The sequence below is a fragment of the Chiloscyllium punctatum genome, chromosome 31 (assembly GCF_047496795.1).
Source record: "Chiloscyllium punctatum isolate Juve2018m chromosome 31, sChiPun1.3, whole genome shotgun sequence".
NCBI classification, from domain to species: domain Eukaryota; kingdom Metazoa; phylum Chordata; class Chondrichthyes; order Orectolobiformes; family Hemiscylliidae; genus Chiloscyllium; species Chiloscyllium punctatum.
The window spans coordinates 66,954,046-66,981,411 of NC_092769.1; the positions used below are offsets into that span (position 1 = coordinate 66,954,046).

General features: G+C 48.7%; 1 protein-coding gene across 2 annotated transcripts in view; it reads left to right on the forward strand.

Moving 5' to 3' along the window:
• Positions 1-309: 309 nt before the first annotated feature.
• Positions 310-27,366, forward strand: part of LOC140457016 (transmembrane protein 151B-like) — a 71,798-nt gene continuing 44,741 nt past the window's right edge. For both annotated transcript variants that reach the window (XM_072550915.1, XM_072550916.1), the window contains exon 1: positions 310-804. In XM_072550915.1, coding sequence (XP_072407016.1) covers positions 739-804 — 66 coding nt within the window. In that variant the 5' untranslated portion in view covers positions 310-738. The remainder of the gene's footprint in view (positions 805-27,366) is intronic.

The window sequence follows — 27,366 nt, forward strand, 5'->3', positions numbered from 1 at the left end:
ACTCGGAAACACAGCGGCCATTCCCTTAGTGTCGCTGGGTCAAAATCCTGGAATTCCCTCCCTAAGGGCATTGTGGGTCCACCCACAGCACGCGGACTGCAGTGGTTCATGAAGGTGGCTCGCCACCACTTTCTAGAGGGGCAATTAAGGGTGGGGCAACAAACCCTGGACCTATCCCCGAATGGGGTCGTCAGGCAGCCTCCTCTCCCCCAGTTCCCCACTGGCATCACGACGTGGCCTGCCCCTTTAAATATTGCAGGAGCTGGGAACAGTATCCAAGGTAGCTGACGTCAGCTATGTATTTCAGGCAGAAATTGTAGAGTACAGGGGTCAGTGGCTAGGTGAGGCAAAGAAATTTCAGATTCAAATACATTAAAAAGGGACACATTGCAGTGAAGGTGCTGCATATAAAACAGGGACCATTGCTAGAACATGCCTTTCAGCTTTACATTAAAACAAGACTTGGATATGTGAGATGCTTCATTGGAACTGAATGCTGCAGGATGGCTCTTTTGTATACACACCGTGTGTGTATGTGTGTGTGTGTCTCTGTAAGGGTAAGATCACAGTGCTTTACTAAGGAGGATTGAAAGGGGAGCTGCTCTTTCTCTCTCTCTGTATCTCTATCGCCCTGCTCCCCCTCTGGGCAGCTTTTGTCCCTGATAGGAAATGACTTGGCCGTTTCCACATGGCGTTTTCGCTCGGCTGGACCTGTGCCTGGGAGGCTGAAGAAAGATCATGCAGAGTTTGTCAGGAGCGGTGAACGAAGGTAACACCCCGAGCCTGCAAGACATCAGAGAGGAGGTGAGTCTGACTAACACACGCGCGCACACACACACACAAACGCAGACACAGAGGATGGCATCGCCGCCCTTGCCTACTGAGTTAGTGAAATACCAAGGAAATTAAATTTCACCTTCACCAGAAAGAAGAAGCTTCAAAGGGGAGAGGAGGGAGGTGTGTGTCTTGCTGTGGGTGCAGAAAGGGATACAGTAAATGGGGGGGGGGGGGGGGGGAACGCTCTGTCACGTTCACCTCTAACCAATTCTGTGCGCCTTTAGCAAAAATATCAATTTTGACACCCAGAGCCTGCTAATTCGGGGGGGAGGGGGGGTGGCGGGGAGGTGAGGAAACAGAAGACCTTTTAAGAAAACCCTCCTCCAAAATTGTCTGATTTTTTTTGGGAGGCTGGGCAAGATAGTGGGGGCAAGAGATGGGTGGAGTGGATGTTGGTGGAGATGGGGGGTGATATTTCTGGAAAGCATTCACTGCATTGCAGTGAAATGTTCCCTCAGTTTTTTTTCACACCTCTCTCTCTCTCTCTCTCTCTGACATTGTTCTTCCCCAGTTTAATCTCCTCAGCTGTTCTGAGCAAGGACGAGTCTTTTGTTTGGTGGGGGGGGGGTGTGTGGTGGGGGGTTGGGAGGAGGCATTGCTGCTGGAGAAAGGGATATCTGCTGGTGTTTATGTTTATTTTGGTTTTGCGTGGGGGGGGGAGGCTGGGTGGTGATGTCGATGCCCAAGGTTTTTTCTTCCCCCCCCCCCCTCCCATTGGAGCGTACACATCTCCCCTTGGCCAGGCTTGGGAAGATGGGGGTCCACACTCCTGGTCTCTTTTCGCGAGAGCATCCTGTTCCAATCAGAGCCTGCAATTCCCTGGATAACGACCGAAACCAACGTCCCCCACCCTCACCCCGTACAACAGGAGGAGCCAAGTCTAGGGGAGTCCAGAACTAGAGGGCATAGGTTTAAGGTGAGAGGGGAAAGGTATAAAAGGAACACGAGGGGCAATGTTTTCACGCAGAGGGTGGTGAGTGTGTTGAATGCCAGAGGAAGTGGTGGAGGCTGGTACAATTACGACATTTAAAAGGCATCTGTGTGGGTCTATGAATGGGAAGGGTTTAGAGGGATATGGGCCAAGTGCTGGCAAATGGGACTAGATTAATTCAGGATATCTGGTCAGCATTGACAAAGGGTCTGTTTCCATGCAGTACAACTCTATGACCCTTAATATAGTCATTTACTGTTTATCAGCACCGAAAGGGACCCTTCGGCCTATCGTGTCTGTGCAGGCCATCAAGTATCTACCTATCCTCACCCCATTACACAGCACTTGGTCCATAGCCTTGAGTGTTTCAAATGCATAACTATGAACTCTGTAAATGTGATGAGGGTTTCTGCCTCTGGTAACCTCACTGGCAGTGAGTTACAGATACCTGGTCGGCATGGACGAGTTGGACTGAAGGGTCTGTGTCTGCGCTGCACATCTCCATGACTCAATGTCTCTCAGCCTGTGTCAGCGTTTTGGAATAGCTCCCCAATTGACTTTTCACTCCATTTTTTTCTCATGGCCCTGTAAACACACCCCCTTTTCAAGGACTTAATGGCTTCCCTTTTGAAAGTCGCAAACTTGAAAGTCGCAAACTTGTATGAGGCCATTCATCCTGTCTGGTCAAAACAGGCCCTCTGTGCACCGATCCAATTCGCTCCCCTTCGCTGCCCTGAGAGTTTACTCCCCCTCAGGTTCCTGTCCAAACAACTCCTCAAATTGTTCGTCGTCTCTCCTTCCCTTCCCATCTCGTGGGCAACGGGTTCCAGCTTGCTCCCCCTCGCTGCGGAAATCAATCTTCCTCCTCACCCTCAAAACCTTCAACCTTGTGTCTCCTCCCTCCCCAGCCGTTGTCCCATCAGCCAACGGGACCTAGCTTCTCTTTCCCAGACTTAGCCGAATCTGTTGCCACGGCAACCAACAACCATCAACTCTCCCCTTCATCTCCTTCGCTCTGAGAGGAACAACCCCGAGCCTTTGCAACCCTTGACCTGGTAGCTAAAATCCTTCCATTGCCCCCCCCCCCCCCATCCCAGGAACTGTTCTGGTCAATGTCCCTCCGCACCTTCTTGGGGGACCCTCACCTCCTGAAGAGAGTGTGGGAGAGGGTGGAGATGAGTGAGAGTGGGATCCAGGGATGGAAACAATGCTACAGTCAGGGGTTGGCCCTGTTTTTCTGCTCAGTGCTTCTATTTTTGAAGCCCCAGACACCATACATTTTGTGAAACCACTATCACACTCTGGCCACTGTTTGTGTGGAGTTTGCACATCCCCTGCCCGTCTGCATGGGCTTCCTCCAAGTACTCCGGTTTCCTCCCACAGTCCAGGGCTATGCAGGTTAGAATGGGATGGCCAAGCTAAATTGCCCATAGAATCCCGAGGCACGTAGACTACGTGGATTAGCCGTAGGAAATGCTGGTTTATGGGGATTGTGTCCGGGTGGGATGCATTTCGGAGGGTTAGCGTGGACTCGATGGGCCAAATGGCCTGCTTCCACACTGTCGGGATTCTATACTATATTCTGGCACCTTCAGTGGTTGATACACATGAGCCCCCAGCTCCCTCTTTTGATGAACTATAGTAATTAATAAATCTGATTCCCTTATTTTTGTTGAAGGTTTACCCAGATAAATCACTGGAATGGGGTGGGTTGTCTTACACAGGATGGGGGTGGCTTGTGTCCACTGGAGTTTCGGAGAGTGCGAGGTGACTTGGTTGAAACAGCTAAGATCCCGAGGGAGCTCGACAAGATGGATGGGGAGAGAATGGTTCCTCTTGTGGGAAGAATCTGCAACTAGTGGTCACTCCTTCACAATAAGGGGTCATCTGTTTAAGACAGAGATGAAAGGCTGAATAAGCTGGGGCTGATTTCCCTGGAGCGGCGGAGGCTGAGGGGCGACCTTATGGAGGTTTATATGATCATGAGGGGCATGGATAGGGTGAATAGACAAAGTCTTTTCTCTGGGGTGGGGGAGTCCAGAACTAGAGGACATAGGGTTTAGGGTGAGAGGGGAAAGATATAAAAGAAACCTAAGGAGCAACCTTTTCACACAGAGGGTGGCACGTGTATGGAATGAGCTGCCAGAGGAAGTGGTGGAGGCTGGTACAACTACACCATTTAAAAGGCATCTGGATGGGTATATGGATAGGAAGGGTTTGGAGGGATGTGGCCGACATCCGCTGACATTTCTGCCACCTTTAAATGGACCCCACCACCAGAGATATATTTCCCTCCCCACCCCTTTCCACCTTCCGCAAAGACCGTTCCCTCCGTGACTCCCTTGTCAGGTCCACGGCTCCCAACAAACCATCCTCCCACCCTGGTGCCCTCCCCTGCCACCGCAGGAACTGCAAAACCTGCGCCCACACCTCCTCCCTCACCACCATCCAAGGCCCCAAAGGAGCCTTCCACATCCATCAAAGTTTTACCTGCACATCCACCAATGTTATTTATTGTATCCGTTGCTCCCGATGCGGTCTCCTCTACATTGGGGAGACTGGACGTCTCCTCGCAGAGCGCTTCAGGGAACATCTCTGGGACACCCGCACCAATCAACCCCACCGCCCCGTGGACCAACATTTCAACTCCCCCTCCCACTCTGCCGAGGACATGCAGGCCCTGGGCCTCCTTCACCGCCGCTCCCTCACTACCCGACGCCTGGAGGAAGAACGCCTCATCTTCCACCTCGGAACTCTTCAACTCCAGGGCATCAATGTGGACTTCACCAGTTTCCTCATTTCCCCTCCCCCCACCTTACCCCTTCTAGCTTAGCACTGACACCACAACCTGTCCTACCTGTCTATCTCCCTTCCCACCTATCCACTCCACCCTCCTCTCTAACCTATCACTTCCATCCCCACCCCATTCACCTATTCTACTCTTGGCTATATTCTCCCCAGCCCCACCCCTCCACCCCCCATTTATCTCTCCACCCTGGAGGCTTCCTGCCTCTATTCCTGATGAAGGGCTCTTGCCCGCAACATCGATTTTCCTGCTCCTCGGATGCTGCCTGACCTGCTATGCTTTTCCAGCACCACTCTGATCTCAACGTAGATGGATATGGGCCCAGTGCTGACGAATGGGACTTGATTAGGTTGGGAAATCTGGTCGACATGGACAAGTTGAAGCGAAGGGTCTGTTTCCATGCTGTACATCTGTATGACTGGATGAATGTAAAACCTGATTTGTTCAGAATATAGAAGATAGGAAGCAGAGTCAGGGTTTGTGATCAAGAGGAGGGTGTGTATGTGTGGGGTGGAGGTAACAATGAAGCGCCTCCCTAATGTTGAAATCATATTCCCCCCAACCCTCCCTGCAGATGCTTGGGGTGTTGCATGATCAAATATATTTGAATATATTCTGAAAAGTACTGCCATGATTTTACTGAACTATTGAGAGGAACTGATTACAAACGTGAGGATGTTATGCTTCAGTTATACAGGTAGTGTTGTAGAACAGAGAGACTGAGGGTTTCAGACACATAATTCTTTAAAATTTCCATCAAAAGGGTGGTTATGAAGGTGTTTAACCCGCTTGCCTTCATTGCTCAGACCTTTGAGTATCGGAGTTGGGACGTTCATGTTGAGGTTGTACAGGATGTTGGTGAGGCCTCTTCTGGGGGGGTTGTATGGAGGTCAGGTTACCCTGTTATATATTAGTAAGCTGGAGAGGGTTCAGAGGAGATTTACGAGGATGTTGTCGGGAATGGAGGAGTTGCGATATAAGGAGAGGCCGGATAGGCTGCGACTTTTTTCACTGGAGCGTAGAAGGCTCAAAAGTGACCTGATACAGGTTTATAAAATAATGAGGGACATAGATAAGGTGAACGGCAGAAGTCTTTTCCCTAGGGAGGGGGATTTCAAGACAAGGGGGCATAGTTTTAAGGTGAGAGGAGGAGGATTTAAACAAGACAAGAGGGGCGATTTTTTTACCCAGAGAGTGGTTCGTTTGTGGAACGAGCTTCCAGAGGTGGATGCGGGTGCAGTTAAAATGTTTAAAAGACATTTGCTAAGTTGATGAAGAAGAAACGTTTGGAGGGGTATGTGCCAAGCGCAGGCAGATGGGACTAGTTTAGTTTGGGACTATGATTGGCATGGACTGATTGGACTGAAGGGTCTGTTTCTTTGCTGAATGACTCTAGTGAGATCGCATCTTGAATGCTGGCTGCTAAGGGGAGGTGATGGCCTAGTGCTATTATCAATACACTGTTAATCCAGATTCCCAGGTAATGTTCTGCGGACCTTGGTTCAAATCCCGCCTTGGGAGATGGTGGAATTTGATCTCAATTAAAAATCTGGAATTAAGTAAGATATTAATGATGACCATGAATCAGTTGTTGATTATTGGGGAAAAACTCATCTGGTTCACTAATGTCCTTTAGGGAAGGAAATTGGCATCCTTACCTGGTCTGGCCTACATGCGACTTGAGACCCACAGAAATGATTGACTCTTAAACTGCGGGGTGGGCAATAAATGCTAGACTAGTTAGTGACACTCACTTCTTACAAATGAACCAAAAAAACGTTTTGGTCTCCTTATTTAAGGGAGGATGTTACTGCGTTGGAGTTCAGTTCACAGCAGGTTAACCAGATCGATATCTGGAATGAGCGGGCTGTCCGATGAGGAAAGGGTGAGGCAAACTGGGTTGGTTTCCACAGGGATTTGGACGTGTGGGAGGTGACCTGCTTGAAGTATATGAGATCCTGAATCACAGAGTCATAAAGTCATACAGCACCTAAAGAGACCCTTCTATCTAACCAGTCCACACTGACCATGATGCCAAACTAAACAAGTCCCACCTGCCTGCGCTTGGCCCTTCAAACCTTTCTCATTCATGTACATATCTTAATGTCTTTTAAACATTGTAATTGTACCTGCATCCACCACTTCCTCTGAAAGTTCATTCCACACATGAACTACTGTCTGTATAAATAAAATTACCCCTCATGTTTTTTTTTAATCTTTCTCCTCACATCTTAAAAATACCCCCCCCAGTCTTGAAATCCCCTGTTCTAGAGAAAAGACACCTGCCATTCACCTTATCTATCTATATCTCTCATGATTTTATAAACCTGTATAAAGACACCGCTCAACCTCCTATGCTCCAGTGGAAAAAATCCAGTTTATCCAGTCTCTCCTTATAACTCAATTCCCAGCAACATCCTGGTAAATCGCTCCTGAACCCTCTCCAGCTTAATATTATTCCTCCTGTAACAGAGTGAGCAGAACTGGACACAGTATTCCTGACGAGGTCTCACCAATGTCCTGTACAACCTCAACATGAACGTCCCAACTCCTACACTCAAAGGACTGAGCAATGAAGGCAAGCGGGTTAAACACCTTCTCAACCCCCCCATTATATGTGATGCAAAATTCAAAGAATTAGGTACCTAGGTCTCTCTTTCCCACAACACTACCCAAGGCCCTATTTTTAATTGTATAAATTCTGCCCTTGTTTATTTTACCAAAATGCAACACATCATATTAATCCAAATTAAACTCCACCTGCCACTCCTCATCCCATTGACCTAATTGATCAAGATCTCTTTATAATCTTAGATCACCTACTTCACTTCATCTCGACAAGATGGGTGTGGAAGGGGTATTTCCTTGTGTGGCGTAGTCCAGAAAGGGGACACTGTTTTGGAACACATAAATGAGGAACACTTTGTTTTCCTCTGAAGGCTGTGTGACTTTGGAGCTGTGCCTCAGAAGGCAGTGAAGGTGGGGGGGTCTTTGAACTTTTAAAGGTGGAATTAGATAGATCCGTGCTAGGCCGAGGGTTCAAAGGTTATCGGGGTAGATGGAAATGTGGAATTCAAAACATCGATTGATCAGTCACCATTTCGCTGGGCAGTGGAGCAGGCTTGAGGGGCTGAAGGGTCCAGTCATAGAAACATCGGAAATAGGAGCAGGAATAGGGCATTCACTCGTTTGAGCATGCTCTGTCATTGATAAGATTGAGGCTGATCATCCAGCTCAGTCCCACTTTAACCCCATACTCTTCAACCCCTCTCGCCCTAAGAACTATATCCAACTCATAGAACGGAGAACATTCCAGCGCAGTACAGGCCCGTCACCCCTTGATGTTGCACCAATCTGTGAAACCAATCTGAAGCCCATCTAACCTACACTATTCCATTCTCATCTATATGCCTATCCAATGACCATTTAAATGCCCTTAAAGTTGGCGAGTCCACTACTGTTGCAGACAGTGTGTTCCACGCCCATACTGCTCTCTGAGTAAAGAAACTATTTCTGACATCTGTCCTATATCTATCACCCCTTAATTTAAAGCCCCTTCATGCTACCTATCACCATCTGAGGAAAAAGGCTCTCCTTGTCCACCCTGTCTAACCCTCTGATTATCTTATATGTCTCAATTATTTCACTTCTCAATCGTCTTCTCTTGAACAAAAACAGCCTCAAGTCCCTCAGCCTTTCCTCATCAAACCTTCCCTCCATACCAGGCGACATCCTGGTGAATCTCCTCTGAATCCTTTCCAAAGCTTCCACATCCTTCCTATAGTGCAGTGACCAGAACTGTACGCAATACTCCAAGTGCAGCCTCATCAGAGTTTTGTACAGCTGCAGCATGACCTTGCAGTTTGGAAACTCAATCCCTCTACCAATAAAAGCGAACACACCGTATGCCTTCTTAACATCCCTATCAACTTGGGTGGCAACTTGCAGGGATCTATGTACCTGGACAGCGAGATCCCTCTGCTCATCTACACTACGAAGAAGGATATCGTTATCCCAGTACTCTGCATTCCTGTTACTCCTTCCAAAGTGAATCACCTCACACTTTTCCGTATTACACTGCATTCATCACCTCTCAGTTCAGCTGCTTATCTATGTCCCCCTGTAACCTACTACATCCTTCGTCACTATGTACAACTCTACTGACCTTAGTGTCATCTGCAAATTTACTAACCCATCCTTCTACGCCCTCATCCAGGTCATTTATAAAAATGACAACCAGCAGTGGACCCAAAATAGATCCTTGCGGTACACCACTAGGAACTGAACTTCAGGATGAATATTTCACATCAACCACCACCCTTTGTCTTCTTTCAGCTAGCCAATTTCTGATCCAAACCACTAAATCACCCTCAATCCCATGGCTCTGTATTTTGTGCAATAGCCCACCGTGAGGAACCTTATCAAACGCCTTACTGAAATCCATATACACCACATCAACCGCTTTACCCTCATCCACCTGTTTGGACACCTTCTCAAAGAATGCAATAAGGTTAGTGAGGCACGACCTACCCTTCACAAAACCGCATTGACTATCCCTAGTCAAATTATTCATCTCTCAATGATTATAAATCCTATCTCTTACAACCCTTTCCAACACTTTACCCACAACCAAAATAAGGCTGACTGCTCTATAAATACCAGGGTTGGACCTTCCCCCCCTTCTTGAACAAGGGGACAATATTTGTTATCCTCCAGTCTTCTGGCATTATTCCTGTAGACAATGGTGACATAAAGATCAAAGCCAAAGGCTCGGCAATCTCCTCCCTGGCTTCCCAGAGAATCCTACGATAAATCCCATCCGGCCCAGGGGATTTATCTATTTTCATACTTTCCAAAATTGCTAACACCTCCTCCTTGTAAACCTCAATCCGATCTAGTCCAGTAGCCTGTATCTCAGTATTCTCCTCAACAGCGTTACTTTTTTCCAGTGTGAATACTGACGAAAAATGTTCATTTAAGACTTCCCCTATCTCCTCTGACTCGACGCACAACTTCCCACTTACTATCTTTGATTGGCCCTAATCTTATTCTAGTCATTCTTTTATTCCTGACATCCCTATAGAAAGCCTTGGGGTTTTCCTTGATCCCGTCCGCCGATGACTTCTCATGTCCCCTCCTGGCTCTTAGCTCTCTCTTTAGGTTTTTCCCGGCTCACTTGTAACTCTCCAAGCACCCTAACTGAGTCTTAACATCTCATCCTAATATCGGCCTTCTTCTTGGCAAGAGGTTCAACTTCCTTCGTAAATCACAGCTCCCACGCTTGACACCCACCCTCCCTGCCTGACCGGTACATATTTATCAAATATCCGCAGTTGCTGTTCCTTGAATAACCTCCACATTTCAATTGTACCCATTCCCTGCAGTTTCCTTCCCCATCCTGTGCATCCTAAATCCTCCCTAACTGCATCGTAGTTGCCTTTCCCCCAGCTATAACTCTTGCCCCGTGATATATACCTACGCCTTTCCATCACTAAATATATCGGTCACTATCACCTAAGTGCCTTCAAATCTAATGCCTGACCGGGTTCATTACCCAATACCAAATCTAATGTGGCCTCGGCCTTTGTTGCTGTGTTAGGAAACCCTCCTGCACACATTGGACAAAAACGGACCCATCTAAAGTACTTGTACTATGGTATTCCCAGTCAATATTTGGAAAGTTTAAGTCCCCCATAATAACTACCCTGTCACTCTCACTTCTATCGAAGATCATCTCCTATCCTCGACATCTCTGGAACTATTCGGAGGCCTCTCCTTTCCTGTTTCTAACTTCAGCCCATACTACCCCAGTAGACGAGTCCTCAAACGTCCTTTCTGCCACCATAACACTGTCCTTGACTAACAATGCCACCACCCAACCCCTTTAATCATCTTCTCTGTTCGTACTGAGACATCTAAATCCTGAGACCTGCAACAACCATTCCTGTCGCTCGGCCACAACATTGAAATCTCAGGTACCAGCCCATGCTGCAGGTTCGCTCACCTTATTGCGGAAGCTCCCGAGTCACTTCACACCAACTTCTTGCTTGCTGGTGTCTTCTCACGGCCTTGAACTCCTCCCTAAGAAAAATCAATGTTTCTGCGACAGAGAATCCCACAGCCCGCCACCCCACCCCACTCTCTGGGTGAAGACGTTTCTCCCCATCTCAGTCCAAAATGGCCCCACCTGTAATCCTTAGACTGTGACCCCCCCCCCCCACCATCCCGGTTCTGGGCTCCCCGGGTCATCGGGAACGTGCCTCCTGCGTTTACCCTGTCTGGTCCTGTTAGAATCGTATAGGTCTCTCGTGAATATATCCAGTTTGTCTTCATACGTCAGTCCCGCCATCCCGGGAATCGGTCTGGTAAACCTTCATTGGGCTCCTTGCATAGACAGAACATCCTTCCTCCGATAAGGAGACCGCCCACAATATGGGGGATAGGGGGACCTGCAGATAATGAGGAGGATTGCCAGAGGATAGGGAAAATATAGATAGGCCGGAGCCTTGGGCAGAGAAGTGACAGATGGGATTTAATTGGACAAACATGAGGTGATGCCTTTTGGAACATCTGATGCAAGAAGGAAGTAGTCAGTCAATGGCAGAATCTTTAGTAGCATCAACATGCAGAGGGATCAAGGCATACTGGTCCACAGTTCCCTGGGAGTGGCAATCCAAGTGGATATGGTGGTCAAGAAAGCAGATGTCCGGCTCGCCTTCATCACTTGGAGCAGAGAGTACAAACATTGACAGGATATGTTGCAGCTGTATAGAACAGTAGTTAGTCCACATTTGGGAAGTTGTGTACAGTTCTGGATGTGGAGGCTTTGGAAAGGTCACAGAAAGGATTGATCAGGATATTTTTCTGGTTCGGAGGGAATTAGCTATGAGGGCAAACTCGGTTTGTTTTCACATCGAAGGACGAAGGGCGACCTGAGAGAAGCTTACAAAGTTATCAGAGGGGCAGGGAGAATGGATAGTTGGTGTCTTTTCCAGTGGTAGAAATGTCAATTGCATGGGGACATAGGTTTAAGGTAAAAAGGGGGAAAGTTTAAAGGAGATGTGAGAGGCAAATGTTTTACACAGAGGGTGGTAAGTGCCTGGAATGAGCAGCCAGAGGAGGTGGTGGGGGTGGATACAATAGCAACACTTTAGAGGCAGACATGTGAACAGGCAGGGAATAGAGGGATACAGACAGTGTTGAGGCGACACTGTTCTTAGTTTGGAAAGGCATCATGCATTGCTGTAGTCTTGGTGAACCGACGGACCCGTTGCTGTGTTGTTGTGGTCTCAGTAAGGCCCGAGCAGCAAGACATCCCTGCTCCTGCACTCAAATCCTCTCACTACGAAGGCCAACGTACCATTCACTTTCTACCATTCACTGCCTGTTGACTGTATCTCTCGCATTCTTTTATAATGACAATAAGATATAGGAACAGAATGAGGCCATTCGGCCTATTGAGTCTGCTACACCATTCAATCATGGCTGATGTGTTTCCCAACCCCATTCTCTTGCTTTCTCCCCATAACCCCTGATCCCCTTACCAACATTCTCCCCATAACCCCTGATCCCCTTACCAACATTCTCCCCATAACCCCTGATCCTCTTACCAACTTTCTCCCCATAACCCTTGATCCCCTTACCAACATTCTCCCCATAACCCCTGATCCCCTTACCAACATTCTCCCCATAACCCTTGATCCTCTTACCAACTTTCTCCCCATAACCCCTGATCCTCTTACCAACTTTCTCCCCATAACCCCTGATCCCCTTACCAACATTCTCCCCATAACCCTTGATCCTCTTACAAACTTTCTCCCCATAACCCCTGATCCCCTTACCAACATTCTCCCCATAACCCTTGATCCTCTTACCAACTTTCTCCCCATAACCCCTGACCCCCTTACCAACTTTCTCCCCATAACCCTTGATCCCCTTACCAACTTTCTCCCCATAACCCCTGATCCCCTTACCAACTTTCTCCCCATAACCCCTGATCCCCTTACCAACATTCTCCCCATAACCCCTGATCCCATTACCAACTTTCTCCCCATAACCCCTGATCCCCTTACCAACTTTCTCCCAATAACCCCTGATCCCCTTACCAACATTCTCCCCATAACCCCTGATCCCCTTACCAACTTTCTCCCCATAACCCCTGATCCCCTTACCAACTTTCTCCCCATAACCCTTGATCCCCTTACCAACTTTCTCCCCATAACCCCTGATCCCCTTACCAACATTCTCCCCATAACCCCTGATCCCCTTACCAACTTTCTCCCCATAACCCCTGATCCCATTACCAACATTCTCCCCATAACCCCTGATCCCCTTACCAACTTTCTCCCCATAACCCCTGATCCCCTTACCAACATTCTCCCCATAATCCCTGATCCCCTTACCAACATTCTCCCCATAATCCCTGATCCCCTTACCAACTTTCTCCCCATAACCCCTGATCCCATTACCAACTTTCTCTCCTTGATCCCCTTACCAACTTTCGCTGTCCTAAAGACACTCTGTGTGTCCACAGCCCACTGTGGCAATGAGTTCCACAGAGTCTGGCTGATGAAATTCCTCCTCATCTCAGTTCCGAAACGTCATCCCTTCACTCTGAGGCTGTGCCCTAGAGTCCTAGTCTCTCTACTGTTGGAAACATCTTCCCAACATCCACTTTACCCAGGCCTCTCGGTATTCTGTAAGTTCCAGTCAGACCCCCTGCTCATCCTTCTAAACCCCATCGAGGGCAGACCCAGAGCCCGCAAATGCTCTTCATATGATATGCGCTTCATAAATTTCTTCTGGACCCTATCCATTGCTAGCACATCCTTCCTTAGATACAGGGCCCAAAATACTGCCCGTGCTATTCCAAATGCGGTTTGACCAGAACCTTTTTCCAACAATTATCTAATGGCAAGACCAACATTGGTTGCCAATCCCTCGTTGACTTGAATCAAGTCAAATTCAGTCATACAACTTTGCAGTGGGCCTGGATTGTGGGCAGTACAATTGAATTGAATTGAATTGATTGTCACGTGTACCGAGGCACAGTGAAAAGCTTTGTCTTGTGAGCAATCCAGGCCGACCACAGAGTTAAGTAACATAGATATTTAAATAACAGGTAAACAGCGGCAAAAACAAAAACACAGATACAGGTGAATGTTAAGAGTTTGTGAGTCCATTCAGTATTCTAACAACAGGAGGGTAGAAACTGTTACAAAACCGGCTGGTGCGTGTGTTCAGGCTTCTGTACCTTCTGCCTGATGATAGTTGCTGTGGTCATCATTCCTGTGAAGAGTTTTTCATTCCACTTTCCCCTCACTGAACTTAAATTCCACCACCTGCTCTAGTGGGATTTGAACCTGTGACTATAAGCATCAATCTAGGCCTCTGCTTTCCCTCACCACTACATCACAAAGTCTCCTTTCTCTGGAGGAAATCACAGTTACACTTAAGAGACAGACCTGGAGATCAATAAGGCATCGATAAAGTATGTATTTTTGTCAAAACTCTCAGCTCTGTGGCTTTGGATATAGTCAAAAAGAAAAAGGAGGCATAGGTGAGGTTTAGGAAACCTGAAGGCAAATTGAGTCCTCAAAGATGTAGGATTTGGATGGGAATATTGAAGTTATGGTTAGTTAAGTTTGCCGATGACACTAAAATCGGACAGTGAAGAAAGTTATCTCAGAGTACAATGGGACCTTGATCAGATGGGCCAACCCAGAACTAGAGGACATAGGTTTAGGGTGAGAGGGGAAAGATTTAAAAGGGACATAAGGGGCAACTTTTTCACGCAGAGGGTGGTGCATGTATGGAATGAGCTGCCAGGGGAAGTGGTGGAGGCTGGGACAATAGCAACATTTAAGACACAACTTGACAGATATATGAATAGGGAAGAAATAGAGAGATACGGACTGTGCAGAGGCAAAAGGTCTTTAGTTTAGAAAGGTATCTCGTGTTGGTATTGTCTGGGTGGGCTTTGTTCCTGAGCTGCACTGTTCTTTGTTCTCTCCAGATTTGGGAATCTTTATGATTTGGTTCCCTCTTGCCTCCTGGTGGCCAGATTCTGGATTAGTGGTGCTGGAAGAGCACAGCAGTTCAGGCAGCATCCAAGTAGCTTCGAAATTGACGTTTTGGGCAAAAGCCCTTCATCAGGAATAAAGGCAGTGAGCCTGAAGTGTGGAGAGATAAGCTAGAGGAGGGTGGGGGTGGGGACTACTTGGATGCTGCCTGAACTGCTGTGCTCTTCCAGCACCACTAATCCAGAATCTGGTTTCCAGCATCTGCAGTCATTGTTTTTACCTCGTTGATTTTAACCCTACTGCGAATCCTCTTGCAAGGATGCCTGCCTTGAAGAAGTTTTCCTCCTCTCTCTACAAGAATCTCAGGGAATCCCTCTCCCACTGCAACTCCCAGGTCATTTCCTACCTGCCTATCTCCTTTTCCACCTATCCACTCCACCCTCTCCTCCTTGACCTATCACCTTCATCCCCTCCCCACTCACCCATTGTACTCTATGCTACTCTCTCCCCACCCCCACCCCCCTCTAGCTTATCTCTCCACGCTTCAGGCTCACTGCCTTTATTCCTGATGAAGGGCTTTTGCCCGAAACGTCGATTTCGAAGCTACTTGGATGCTGCCTGAACTGCTGTGCTCTTCCAGCACCACTAATCCAGAATCTGGTTTCCAGCATCTGCAGTCATTGTTTTTACCTCCTGGTGGCCAGAGCCTGTCGCTACAGTGTGACTGTTGACATAGAAAAACTGAATAGAAATTTAGCAATCTGCAGTGGTGTATGTTGACAGAAGGGCTTGGTGAAAAGCCACAGAAGTTTTACGTGGCGTTAACTTGTGAACACTGTAAATCACCGAATGATCAATGTCTGGAGTTAGCATCCTTTAAGAACGGTGACAGATGTTTGTTTGGCTACATGGCCCTTTCATTTTGAAACCGACATTTTCCTAATCTTGCACATTTTCTTTAAACTTGTGCTCCCCCTTCAGTTGTTGAAAACCAATTCTTTTGATCTGCTCGATGGAGCCGCTCCATGACTCTAAACGCCTCTAGCAAATCTCCCCTTCTCTGAGAACATCTCCAGCTCTTTCAGGTAATCAAAAGCTGTCTCGTTCACCCTCCACACTCTCTTCAAAGTCTTGACATCCTTTCTAAAGTATGGTGCCCAGAATTGGACAATACTGAGCCAAATTGGGACTCTGTTTGGGTTTTGTGAAGCCTTTGCACTCTACGCTTCTATTTTGAAATTGTATTTATGACACCACCTGCCCAGGTATTTTTGAAAAGCTCTGCATGCAAAACCCTCAAGTTGCTCTTTAAAAAGACTTGCTCCTCATGTCTACCTGCCATCTCATACGATCATAGAGTCATAGAGCTGTACAGCACGGAAATAGACCTTTTGGTCCAACTAGTCCATGCCGACCAGATATCCAAACCTATCTAGTCCCATTTGCAGTATTTGGCCCGTATCTCTCTAAACCCTTCCTATTCATATACCCATCCAGATGTCTTTTAAATGTTGCAATTATACTAGCCTCCACCACCTCCTCTGACAACTCGTTCCTTACACGTGCTACCTTGTGTGTGTAAAAAATGCCCCTTTTAAATTTCTCCCCTCTCACCTTAAACCTACGTCTTCTAGTTTTGGACTCCCCTACTCTGTGAAAAAAGACGTTGGCTGTTCACCCTATCAATGCCCCTTATGACTTTGTAAACCTCAGTCTCCGACGCTCCAGGGAAAACAGCCCCAGCCTGTTCAGCCACTCCCTACAGCTCAAACCCTCCAACCCTGAAAACATCCATGTAAATCTTTTCTGAACCCTTTCAAGTTTGACAACATCCTTCCTATAGGAGGGAGACCAGAGTTGCACACAATATTCCAAAAGTGGCCTAATCACTGTCCTGTACAGCTGCAACATGACCTCCCAACGCCTACACTCAGTGTGACCAATAAAGCCAAGTGTACCAATCAACCAATCACCTTCTTCACTATCCTGTCGACCTGTGACTCCACTTGCAAGGAACTACAAGCCTGCACTAAAAGGTCCCCATCTAAAAGCACTCTGCGACCAATGAACCCCTTCCTGAAGCGCTGTCTCTGTACAATGCGGGTAACATGGCAGCTAAGTTGTGCACAAGAAAACTCCCGCAAACAGGAACACGGTAATGACTCCAGTTTACTTGTGCTTTCTGAGTGACAAAGATTTCCAAATCTTAGTCAGGGTTGCACTGTTTCAAGGTTGGCTTGACTCTACTCATCTGCCCCTATTCTCCCTGCCGACTAGTGCCCTCTCAGAGTTTATTCGGCCAGGCCTCGTATTGTTTGCAGACTTCAAAATTGGCAAGCTATACCTCCAGGTCAGCATTCGCGAGCAGATATTTCAACCCCAGTCCCAACAGCATGTTTCTCCTCTCTTCTACGCGCTAGGAGACGCCATTGAAGATTTGCAACTTGCACTCGTCAGGACAGAATGGCAAGAATGCCAAATCTCAGAGGGAACAACAACTATGTTGCCTGAGAAAATGGTGAGATGATTAGTTGGCAAGCCGACTCCGATCGGGCAAGGGGTTGCCAGGGAGAATTCACCGTGGAACAGTTGTCCTCCAAAGTTTCGTTTAAATCCAACAAAAAGTCAAGTTGACTCTGACTGGTTGAACCATTGACATGTAGAAGACACCGCACCAATTAATGTTCCCTAAGTGTCCATCTAAGTTGGAAAATTCGCAATGGCTGGCCATGTCCTTTCTGTTTGCAGAGGATAGGACCTTTGTGAGGATATGTAGCTTTAAGCTGCTAAGCCAAAATGCTTTTGGTTGTATCTGGATTCTAGACCGGTGTGGCTGCTGGGTAAAGTGTAACTGAACCCTGACCTCAAGCCACAACATCCTTCTGACAGCGCAGAGCCCAAAAAAGACACCTCAGTCGATAGCGTGGATCTGGGCGAACTGGAATGAGGAGCAACGAAGGAGTGAGGGTTGGAATTGCAACTTTGGATTCCTCAATCACGCAGGTGGCCATTTGGCTCATCTTTCCAGTGCTGGTTTCATGACCGCTCTGTCTGATTTATACAACTGTTCCCTTAGCTCTTTTCCCCGTCTCCCTGCAAAGTTTTCCCATTCCCCTTTTGCAAGTTCCGATTGAAGCTGCTTCTGGAATTAGGGCATCACATTCCAGATCTCAGCAACATCGCAGTAATTTTCCATGTGTCCCTTGCAGTGGTTCTTTTACCCACTCTCTGCACTCTGTGTCCTTGTGCGCGAATCACAGAAGGTCGGTTTGCAGGTGCAGCAGGTAACTAAGAAGGCAAATGGAATAATGTCCTTCATTGCTGAAGGGATAGATATTAAAAACAGGGAGGTTTTGCTGCAGCTGTATAGGGTGCTGGTGAGGCCACACCTGGAATACTGTGTAGAGTTTTGGTCTCCTTACTTGAGAAAGGATGTTCTGGCACTGGAGAGGGAGCAGAGGAGGTTTTTACTTAGATTAGATTAGATTAGATTTTTTAGATTACTTAGATTAGATTTAGATTAGATTTTAGATTTAGATTACTTAGATTTTAGATTTAGATTTAGATTTAGATTACTTAGATTTTAGATTTTAGATTTACTTAGATTTAGATTTAGATTAGATTAGATTTAGATTACTTACAGTGTGGAAACAGGCCCTTCGGCCCAACAAGTCCACACCGACCCGTCGAAGTGCAACCCACCCATACCCCTACATCTACCCCTTACTAACACTACGGGCAATTTAGTATGGCCAGTTCACCTGACCTGCACATCTTTGGAGTGTGGGAGGAAACTGGAGCACCCGGAGGAAACCCACGCAGACACGGGGAGAATGTGCAAACTCCACACAGAGAGTCGCCTGAGGCGGGAATTGAACCCGGGTCTCTGGCGCTGTGAGGCCGCAGTGCTAACCACTGTGGTTGATTCTGGAGTTGAAGTTATTGGCTAATGACGAGAGACTGAGGAGACTGAGACTATACTCATTGGAATTTAAAAGAACGAGGGGGGATCTTATGGAAACATAAAATTATGAAGAGCATAAGTAAGAGAGAAGCAGGGTGGTTGATTCCACTTTCGGGTGAGACTAAAACTAGGGGGGGGGCACAGTCTCAAAATACGGGGGGAGCAGATTTAGGACCGAACTGAGGAGGAAATTCTTCACCCAAAGGGTTGTGAATCTGTGGAATTCCCTGCCCAGGGAAGCTACCTCATTGAATGTTTTTGAGGCAAACATAGATCGATTTTTGAACAGTAAAGGAATTAAGGGTTACGGTGAGCGGGTAAGTGAAACCGAACCCAGCCATGATCTTACAGAATGGCGGAGGAGGCTCGATGGGCCAGACGGCCTACTCCTGCTCCGAGTTCTTGTGTTTTTATTTTCACCTGCCTTCCTGCGACTGGAAACGGGTCCTCCTTTATCAGTCTATCAAAATGCCTCATGAGTTTGAACACCCCTGATGAAATCTTCCCACAAAACGTCGCTGTTCCGAGGAGATACGATCCCAGCGTCCCCACGTTCGCTGATCTCTCTGGTCCCAGGCACCCTCTCCAAGGCCGTTGACATCATTCAAGAAATGGCGGTTCCCAGAATTGGGCACATTACTCTTGCTGAAGCCTAAGCAGGGCTTTATAAAGATCCCGCACACCTTCCAAGCTTCAGTACCTCTTGATGTCGATGAAGGGACGGAAGGTCTGGTTACCACATTTGCTGACAACGAAAGCCAAATCGGAAAGTCAAGTTGCGGTACAAAGAGGCAACAAAAACATATTGCTGGGTGAAGTGAGCGGCAAAGGTCTGGCTTAGGGGGAAGCTGATGGTCTGCTGGTATTATCTGATTAGATTAGATTACTTACAGTGTGGAAACAGGCCCTTTAGCCCAACAAGTCCACACCGATCCTCCGAAGAGCAACCCACCCAGACCCATTCCCCTACATTTACCCCTCACATAACACCACGGGCAATTTAGCCTGGCCAATTCACCCTAACCTGCACATTTTTGGACTGTGGGAGGAAACCGGAGCACCCGGAGGAAACCCCACATGGACATGGGGAGAATGTGCAAACTCCGCACAGACAGTTGCCTGAGGCAGGAATTGAACCCAGATGTTCTGGAGAGCTGGGTTCAAATCCCACCAGGATAGATGGTGAAATTTGAATTCAATTAAAAAATCTGGAACTAAGAGGGGTCAGCACGGTGGCTCAGTGGTTAGCACAGCACCAAGGTCCCAGGTTCGATTCCAGCCTCGGGCGACAGTCTGTGTGGAGTTTGCACATTCTCCCCGTGTTTGTGTGGGTTTCCTCCGGGTGCTCCGGTTTCCTCCCACAGTCCAAAAGATATGCAAGTCAGGGTGGATTGGCCATGTCCCATAGTGTTAGGTGCAATAGTCAGAGGGAAATGGGTCTGGGTGGGTTACTCTTCGGATGGTCAGTGTGGACTTGTAGGGCCAAACGGCCTGTTTCCACACTGTAGGGAATCTAATCTAAAAAAAAACTATAATGATGACCACAAATCCATTGTTGAGTATTGGAAAACCAGAGCTGAAAATGTGGTGCTGGAAAAGCGCAGCAGGTCAGGCAGCACCCAAGGGGCAGGAGAATCGACGTTTCGGGCATGAGCCCTTCTTCAGGAATTTTCCTATTGGAAAACCAATCAGGTTCATTAATGCACCTTAGGGAAGATGGGAGATAATGGGATGGGCAAAGTTAAAAATCACACAACACCAAGTTATGGTCCAACAGGTTTATTTGAAAGTACAAGCTTTTGGAGTGCTGCTCCTTCGTCAGAGAGCTAGTGGGAGCGTAGACTCTCCTGCTCCTCAGATGCTGCCTGACCCCGCTGTGCTTTTTGATTCTGATCCCTAGCATCTGCAGTCCTCCCTTTTTCTCTTTGGACTGGTGGGGGAACAAAGTTAAAAATCACGCAACACCAGGTTATAGTCCAACTGGGTTATTTGGAAGTACAAGCTTTCAGAGCGCTGCTCCTTCATCAGCTATCTACACAGAACTGTACTTTCAAATCAACCTGCGATTGACTCTGAACTACTCTCTGGGTAATTAGGGATGGGCAATAATTGCTGGCCTAGCCAGAGATGCCCACTTCCTGTGAGGAAATAGTGCAGGGAAGATGTGGAATTATCCATTTTGGCAGGAGAATAGGGAAGAAGGCTCAGGATCACAATGTTGAGAGATTGCTGGGCTCAGAGATGCAGAGGGAACTGGAGGTTCTCGTCACAGGGTCACAGAATTGTTATGACACAGAGGGAGGCCATTCAGGCGCCTTGTGCCTGCTCTCGTTCTATCGCCTGTGCCAGTCTCCTGCCCTTTCTCCCATATCCCTGCAAGTAACGTTTCCATCCAAACAATTACCCAGTGCCCGCCTTTTGCAGGAATTGCGAAGGGTTAGTGCACAGGAAGTTAATCAGGAAAGCTAATAGAGTGTTATGGTTTCTGTGTGTGAGGGCAATTGAACACAACAGGATGGGATGTTATGCTTCAGTTACGCAGAGTAGTGTTGAGACCACATCTAGAGTACTGTTTCTTTCATTCACTCATGAGACATGGGCATTGCTGGCTGGGCCTGGCATTATTGCTTATCCCTAGTTGCCCGAGATGGGGGTGAGGCACCATCTTGAACCGCTGCAGTCAGTGTGCTGCGGGTAGACCCACGATGCCCTGGGGGAGGGAGTTCCAGGATTCTGACCCAGCCATACTGATGGAACGGCCGATATGTTTCCGAGTCAGGACAGCGAGTGGCTTGGAGGGGAACTTGCGAGGGGGTGGGGAGGGGGGGGGTGGTGGTGTTCCCCTGCATCCACTGCCCTTACCCTTCTTGGTGGTCGTGGGTTCAGAAGGAGCTGTCTCAGGATCTTGGGTGAATTTCTGCAGTGCATCTTGTAGATGGTAAACACTGCTGCTACTGAGCGTCGGGGGGAGGGTGGAGGGAGGGGTTACTTGCGGACGTGGTGCCAATCAAGTGGGGGTTGCTTTGTCCTGGATGGTGTTGAGCCTCTCTAGTTTTGTTGGAGCTCCACTCATTCTGGTCAATGGTAGCCCCAGGACACTGATAGTGGGGAATTCAGTGATGGTAACACCTTTGAATGTCAATGTGCGGTGGTTAGATTTAAGGAAGATTCAGAATGCATAGGACGCAATTCATAGAATGTTTTCCAGATTAATACCCGGAATCAGCAGATTGTCTGAAAGGAAGTGTTGGACGGACTGTTCTTGTACACACGGGAGTTTAGAAGGGTCTGTGGTGGGGGGCTGGTGTTAGAGGATTAAAGTTATTGAAACATGGATTGAAACATATAAAATCCTGAGGGGATTTGACCGGGTGGATGTGGAGATGATGTTTCCTCTTGTGAGGGAATCGAGAACAAGGAAACATTGCTTAAAAATAAAGCATCACACTTCTAAAATGAATATGACAATGTATTTATTTCTGAGGGTTGTATGCCTTCGGAACTCTATCTTTCTCAATAGGTGGCAGGAAACAGATCCTCGAATATTTGTAAGGCAGAGGTAGATAGGTTCTTGTCAAGCAATGGGGGTGAAAGGTCATTGAGGTCAGCTGGGAATGTGGATATGAGGTTACAAATAGATAAGCCACCAATGCAGCACTCCCCCAGTACTGACCCTCCGACAGTGCGGCACTCCCTCAGCAGTGACCCTCTGACAGTGTGGCACTCCCTCAGTACTGACCGTCTGACAGTGTGGCACTCCCTCAGTACTGACCCTCCGACAGTGCGGCACTCCCTCAGTACTGACCCTCTGACAGTATGGCACTCCGTCAGTACTGACCCTCCAATAGTGCGGCACTCCCTCAGCACTGACCCTCTGACAGTGTGGCACTCTCTCAGTACTGACCGTCTGACAGTGCGGCACTCCCTCAGTACTGACCTTCCAATAGTGCGGCACTCCCTCAGCACTGACCCTCTGACAGTGTGGCGCTCCCTCAGTACTGACCCTCTGACAGTGCGGCACTCCCTCAGCACTGACCCTCTGACAGTGTGGTGCTCCCTCAGTACTGACCCTCTGAGAGTGCGGTGCTCCCTCAGTAATGACCCTCCGACAGTGGGGCACGCCCTCAGTACTGACCCTCCGACAGTGCCCTCTCCCTCAGTACTGACCCTTCGACAGTGCGGCACTCCCTCAGTACTGACCCTCCGACAGTGCCCTCTCCCTCAGTACTGACCCTCCGACAGTGCGGCACTCCCTCAGTACTGACCCTCCGACAGTTCCCTCTCCCTCAGTACTGACCCTCCTACAGTGTGGCACTCCCTCAGGACTGACCATCAGACAGGGCGGCACTCCCTCAGTACTGACCCTCCGACAGTGCGGCACTCCCTCAGTACTGACCCTCCGACAGTGCGGCACTCCCTCAGTACTGACCCTCCGACAGTGTGGCACTCCCTCAGCACTGACCCTCCGACAGTGCGGCACTCCCTCAGTTCTGAGCCTTGATCTGGCTGAGTGGAGCGACTCACAGTTGATGTAAAGCCAGCGAATGGATTTGTGGATCGAATCGGCAGGCTGTGGGAGATCAGGTTCCCCAATCATCCTTTCCAAGGTCAGGATCCAGCCAGACCTCTAGCAATCTTCACTCTCGCACAGAGCACAACATAGCTGGTCTGCAGTGAAGGGAAGGCATGATCTGGTGGAAATGTCTGACTGAAATTTAAACAGCAGTGTGATATCCATGGCAATGAGCGATAGAGCTGGTTAGCTTTGGGAGGGTTCTTAACTCCTCCAGGATTGCCTTGGACTCTCCAGGATGGAAGTTCAAGACACCAATGGAACAAAATGCAGACAAATGTTGCAGCAGACAATTGATTTTAACCACATCTCCTCCACTTCCCGCTCCTCTGCCCTTGAGCCCCGCCCCTCCAATCGCCACCAGGACAGAACCCCACTGGTCCTCACCTACCACCCCACCAACCTCCAAATACGGCGTATCATCCATCGTCATTTCCGCCACCTCCAAACGGACCCCACCACCAGGGATATATTTCCCTCCCCTCCCCTATCAGCGTTCCGAAAAGACCATTCCCTCCGTGACTCCCTCGTCAGGTCCACACCCCCAACAACCCAACCTCCACTCTCGGCACCTTCCCCTGCAACCGCAAAAAATGTAAAACTTGTGCCCACACCGCCCCCTTACTTCCCTCCAAGGCCCCAAGGGATCCTTCCATATCCCCCACAAATTCACCTGCACCTCCACACACATCATTTATTGCATCCGTTGCACCCAATGTGGCCTCCTCTATATTGGGGGGACAGGCCGCCTACTTGTGGAACGTTTCAGAGAACACCTCTGGGACACCCGGACCAACCAACCCAACCACCCCGTGGCTCAACACTTCAACTCCCCCTCCCACTCCACCAAGGACATGCACGTCCTTGGACTCCTCCATCGCCAGACCATAGCAACACGACACTGGAGGAAGAGTGCCTCATCTTCCGCCTAGGAACCCTCCAACCACGAGGGATGAACTCCGATTTCTCCAGTTTCCTCATTTCCCCTCCCCCCACCTTGTCTCAGTCCCAACCCTCGAACTCAGCACCACCTTCCTAACCTGCAATCTTCTTCCTGACCTCTCCGCCCCCACCCCCACTCTGGCCTATCAGCCTCACCTTGACCTCCTTCCACTTATCGCATTTCCAACGCCCCTCCCCCAAGTCCCTCCTCCCTACCTTTTATCTTAGCCTGCTGGACACACCCTCCTCATTCCTGAAGAAGGGCTCATGCCCGAAACGTCGATTCTCCTGTTCCTTGGATGCTGCCTGACCTGCTGCGCTTTTCCAACAACACATTTTTAGCTCTGATCTCTAGCATCTGCGGGTCCTCACTTTCGCCTAATTGATTTGAATCGCCTTGTGATTACTAGTTATGGAGTCGTAGAGTCGAGTCGTAGATGTACAGCATGGCAACAGACCCTTCAGTCCAACCAGTCCATCCTGACCCCAATCCCAAACTAAACTTGTTCCACCTGCCTGCATTTGGTCCCATATCCCTCCAAACCTCTCCGATTCACGTTCTTATCCAAATGTCTGAAGTGATGTCACTGTATCCACATCCACCATTTCCTCTGCAAGTTCATTCCACGCACGAACCACTCTCTGTGTAAAAAAAATCGTCCCTCATGTATTTGTTAAATCTTTCACCCCTCTCCTTAAAAATACGCCAGGCGAGAGTGAGGACTGCAGATGCTGGAAATCAGAGTCAAGATCAGAGTGGTGCTGGAAAAGCACAGCAGGTCAGGCAGCATCCGAGGAGCAGGAAAATCGACGTTTCGGGCAAAAGCCCTTCATCAGGAATGAGACCCCGAATAATATGCCCCTTAGTTTTGATCTCCTGCCTCAGGGAAAATACCTTGGCTATTCATCTTATCTATGCCCCTCATGATTTTATTAACCTGTATAAAATCAGCCCTAAAGCTCCAATGCAGCAGTGAAAATAACTCCCAGTGTATCTTTATAATTGATGGCAACATCCTCGTAAAGCTTTTCTCACCCCTCTCCAGTTGAATAATCTCCTTCCTGTAACGGGGCGACCAGAACTGGACACAGTACTCCAGAAGAGGCCTCACCAATGTCCTGTATAACCGCAATATGACGTCCCAACTCCTATAATGAAAGGTTTGAGCAATGAAGGCAAGTGTTGTGGTTCTGTTCGCCGAGCTGGGAATTTGTCTTGCAAACGTTTCGTCCCCTGTCTAGGTGACATCCTCAGTGATGTCACCTAGACAGGAGACGAAACGTTTGCAAGACAAATTCCCAGCTCGGCGAACAGAACCACAACAACGAGCACCCGAGCTACAAATCTTCTCCCAAACTTTGAAGGCAAGTGTACTCATGCAATCTTAACCGCCCTGTCATACAGCACTCAAACCGACCTTTTGATCCAACCAGTCCATGCTGACCATAACCCCAAACTAAACATATCCTACCTGACTGCAATTGGCCTATTGCCCTCCAAACCTTTCCTATTCACCGACTTATCCAAATATCTTTTAAATTAGTTGATGTTTCAATCTACAGAGAGTATTTTAAAAGCAGTCCATACTTCCAGTTAATAGATGAACAGGACGACACGACAAAATCTCAGACATTTAGCGGGGGCAAAGGCCCAGTAGTATTAATCTGTGGACCTAGGTAGTGCTCTGGGCAACCTGGGTTCAAATCCCGCCATGGCAGATGGTGAAATTTGAATTTGACAAACATTTAGAGTTAAGAGTGGAATCATGACCCTGAATCCATTGTCAATTGTCAGGAAAAACCCATCTGATTCATTCATTTCCTTCGAGGAAGGAAACTGCTATCCTTACCTGTTCTGGCCTACATGTGACTCCAGACCCACTGCAATGTCGTTGAGTCTTAGCTACCCTCTGGGTAATTAGGGATGGGCAATACATACTGGCCATGCCCTCATCCCGTGAAAGAATAAAAAATAGTTAATTGCAACAAAAGACTTAACAAACTACAGACTAAACATTATATCTGCAGGAGAGTTAGACAGCAGAAATGACAGTTGCCCCTGTATAGCTAATCGACATTGCAACTGACATGGGGTTAACAGTACATTCAGCTTTCAATAGCTTCACCTTCCTTCGTTTCACCAAGGACTTGGCCATAAAGACCACTTCCAGCCTGTTACTACCTTAACAGAGAGTTTCCGAACTTCACATAAGATAGCACTGTCGGAGGGTCAGTACTGAGGGAGTGCCGCACTGTCGGAGGGTCAGTACTGAGGGAGTGCTGCACTGTCAGAGGGTCAGTACTGAGGGAGTGCTGCACTGTCGGAGGGTCAGTACTGAGGGAGTGCCGCACTGTCGGAGGGTCAGTACTGAGGGAGTGCTGCACTGTCAGAGGGTCAGTACTGAGGGAGGGCCGCACTGTCGGAGGGTCAGTACTGAGGGGGTGCCGCACTGTCGGAGGGTCAGTACTGAGGGAGTGCTGCACTGTTGGAGGGTCAGTACTGAGGGAGTGCCGCACTGTAAGAGGGTCAGTACTGAGGGAGTGCTGCACTGTCGGAGGGTCAGTACTGAGGGAGTGCCGCACTGTCGGAGGGTCAGTACTGAGGGAGTGCCGCACTGTCGGAGGTCAGTACTGAGGGAGTGCTGCACTGTCGGAGGGTCAGTACTGAGGGAGTGCTGCACTGTCGGAGGGTCAGTACTGAGGGAGTGCCGCACTGTCGGAGGGTCAGTACTGAGGGAGTGCCACACTGTCGGAGGTCAGTACTGAGGGAGTGCTGCACTGTCGGAGGGTCAGTACTGAGGGAGTGCCGCACTGTAAGAGGGTCAGTACTGAGGGAGTGCTGCACTGTCGGAGGGTCAGTACTGAGGGAGTGCCGCACTGTCGGAGGGTCAGTACTGAGGGAGTGCCGCACTGTCGGAGGTCAGTACTGAGGGAGTGCTGCACTGTCGGAGGGTCAGTACTGAGGGAGTGCTGCACTGTCGGAGGGTCAGTACTGAGGGAGTGCCGCACTGTCGGAGGGTCAGTACTGAGGGAGTGCCGCACTGTCGGAGGTCAGTACTGAGGGAGTGCTGCACTGTCGGAGGGTCAGTACTGAGGGAGTGCCGCACTGTCGGAGGGTCAGTACTGAGGGAGTGCAGCACTGTCGGAGGGTCAGTACTGAGGGAGCGCCGCACTGTCGGAGGTCAGTACTGAGGGAGTGCTGCACTGTCGGAGGGTCAGTACTGAGGGAGTGCCGCACTGTCGGAGGGTCAGTACTGAGGGACTGCCGCACTGTTGGAGGGTCAGTGCTGA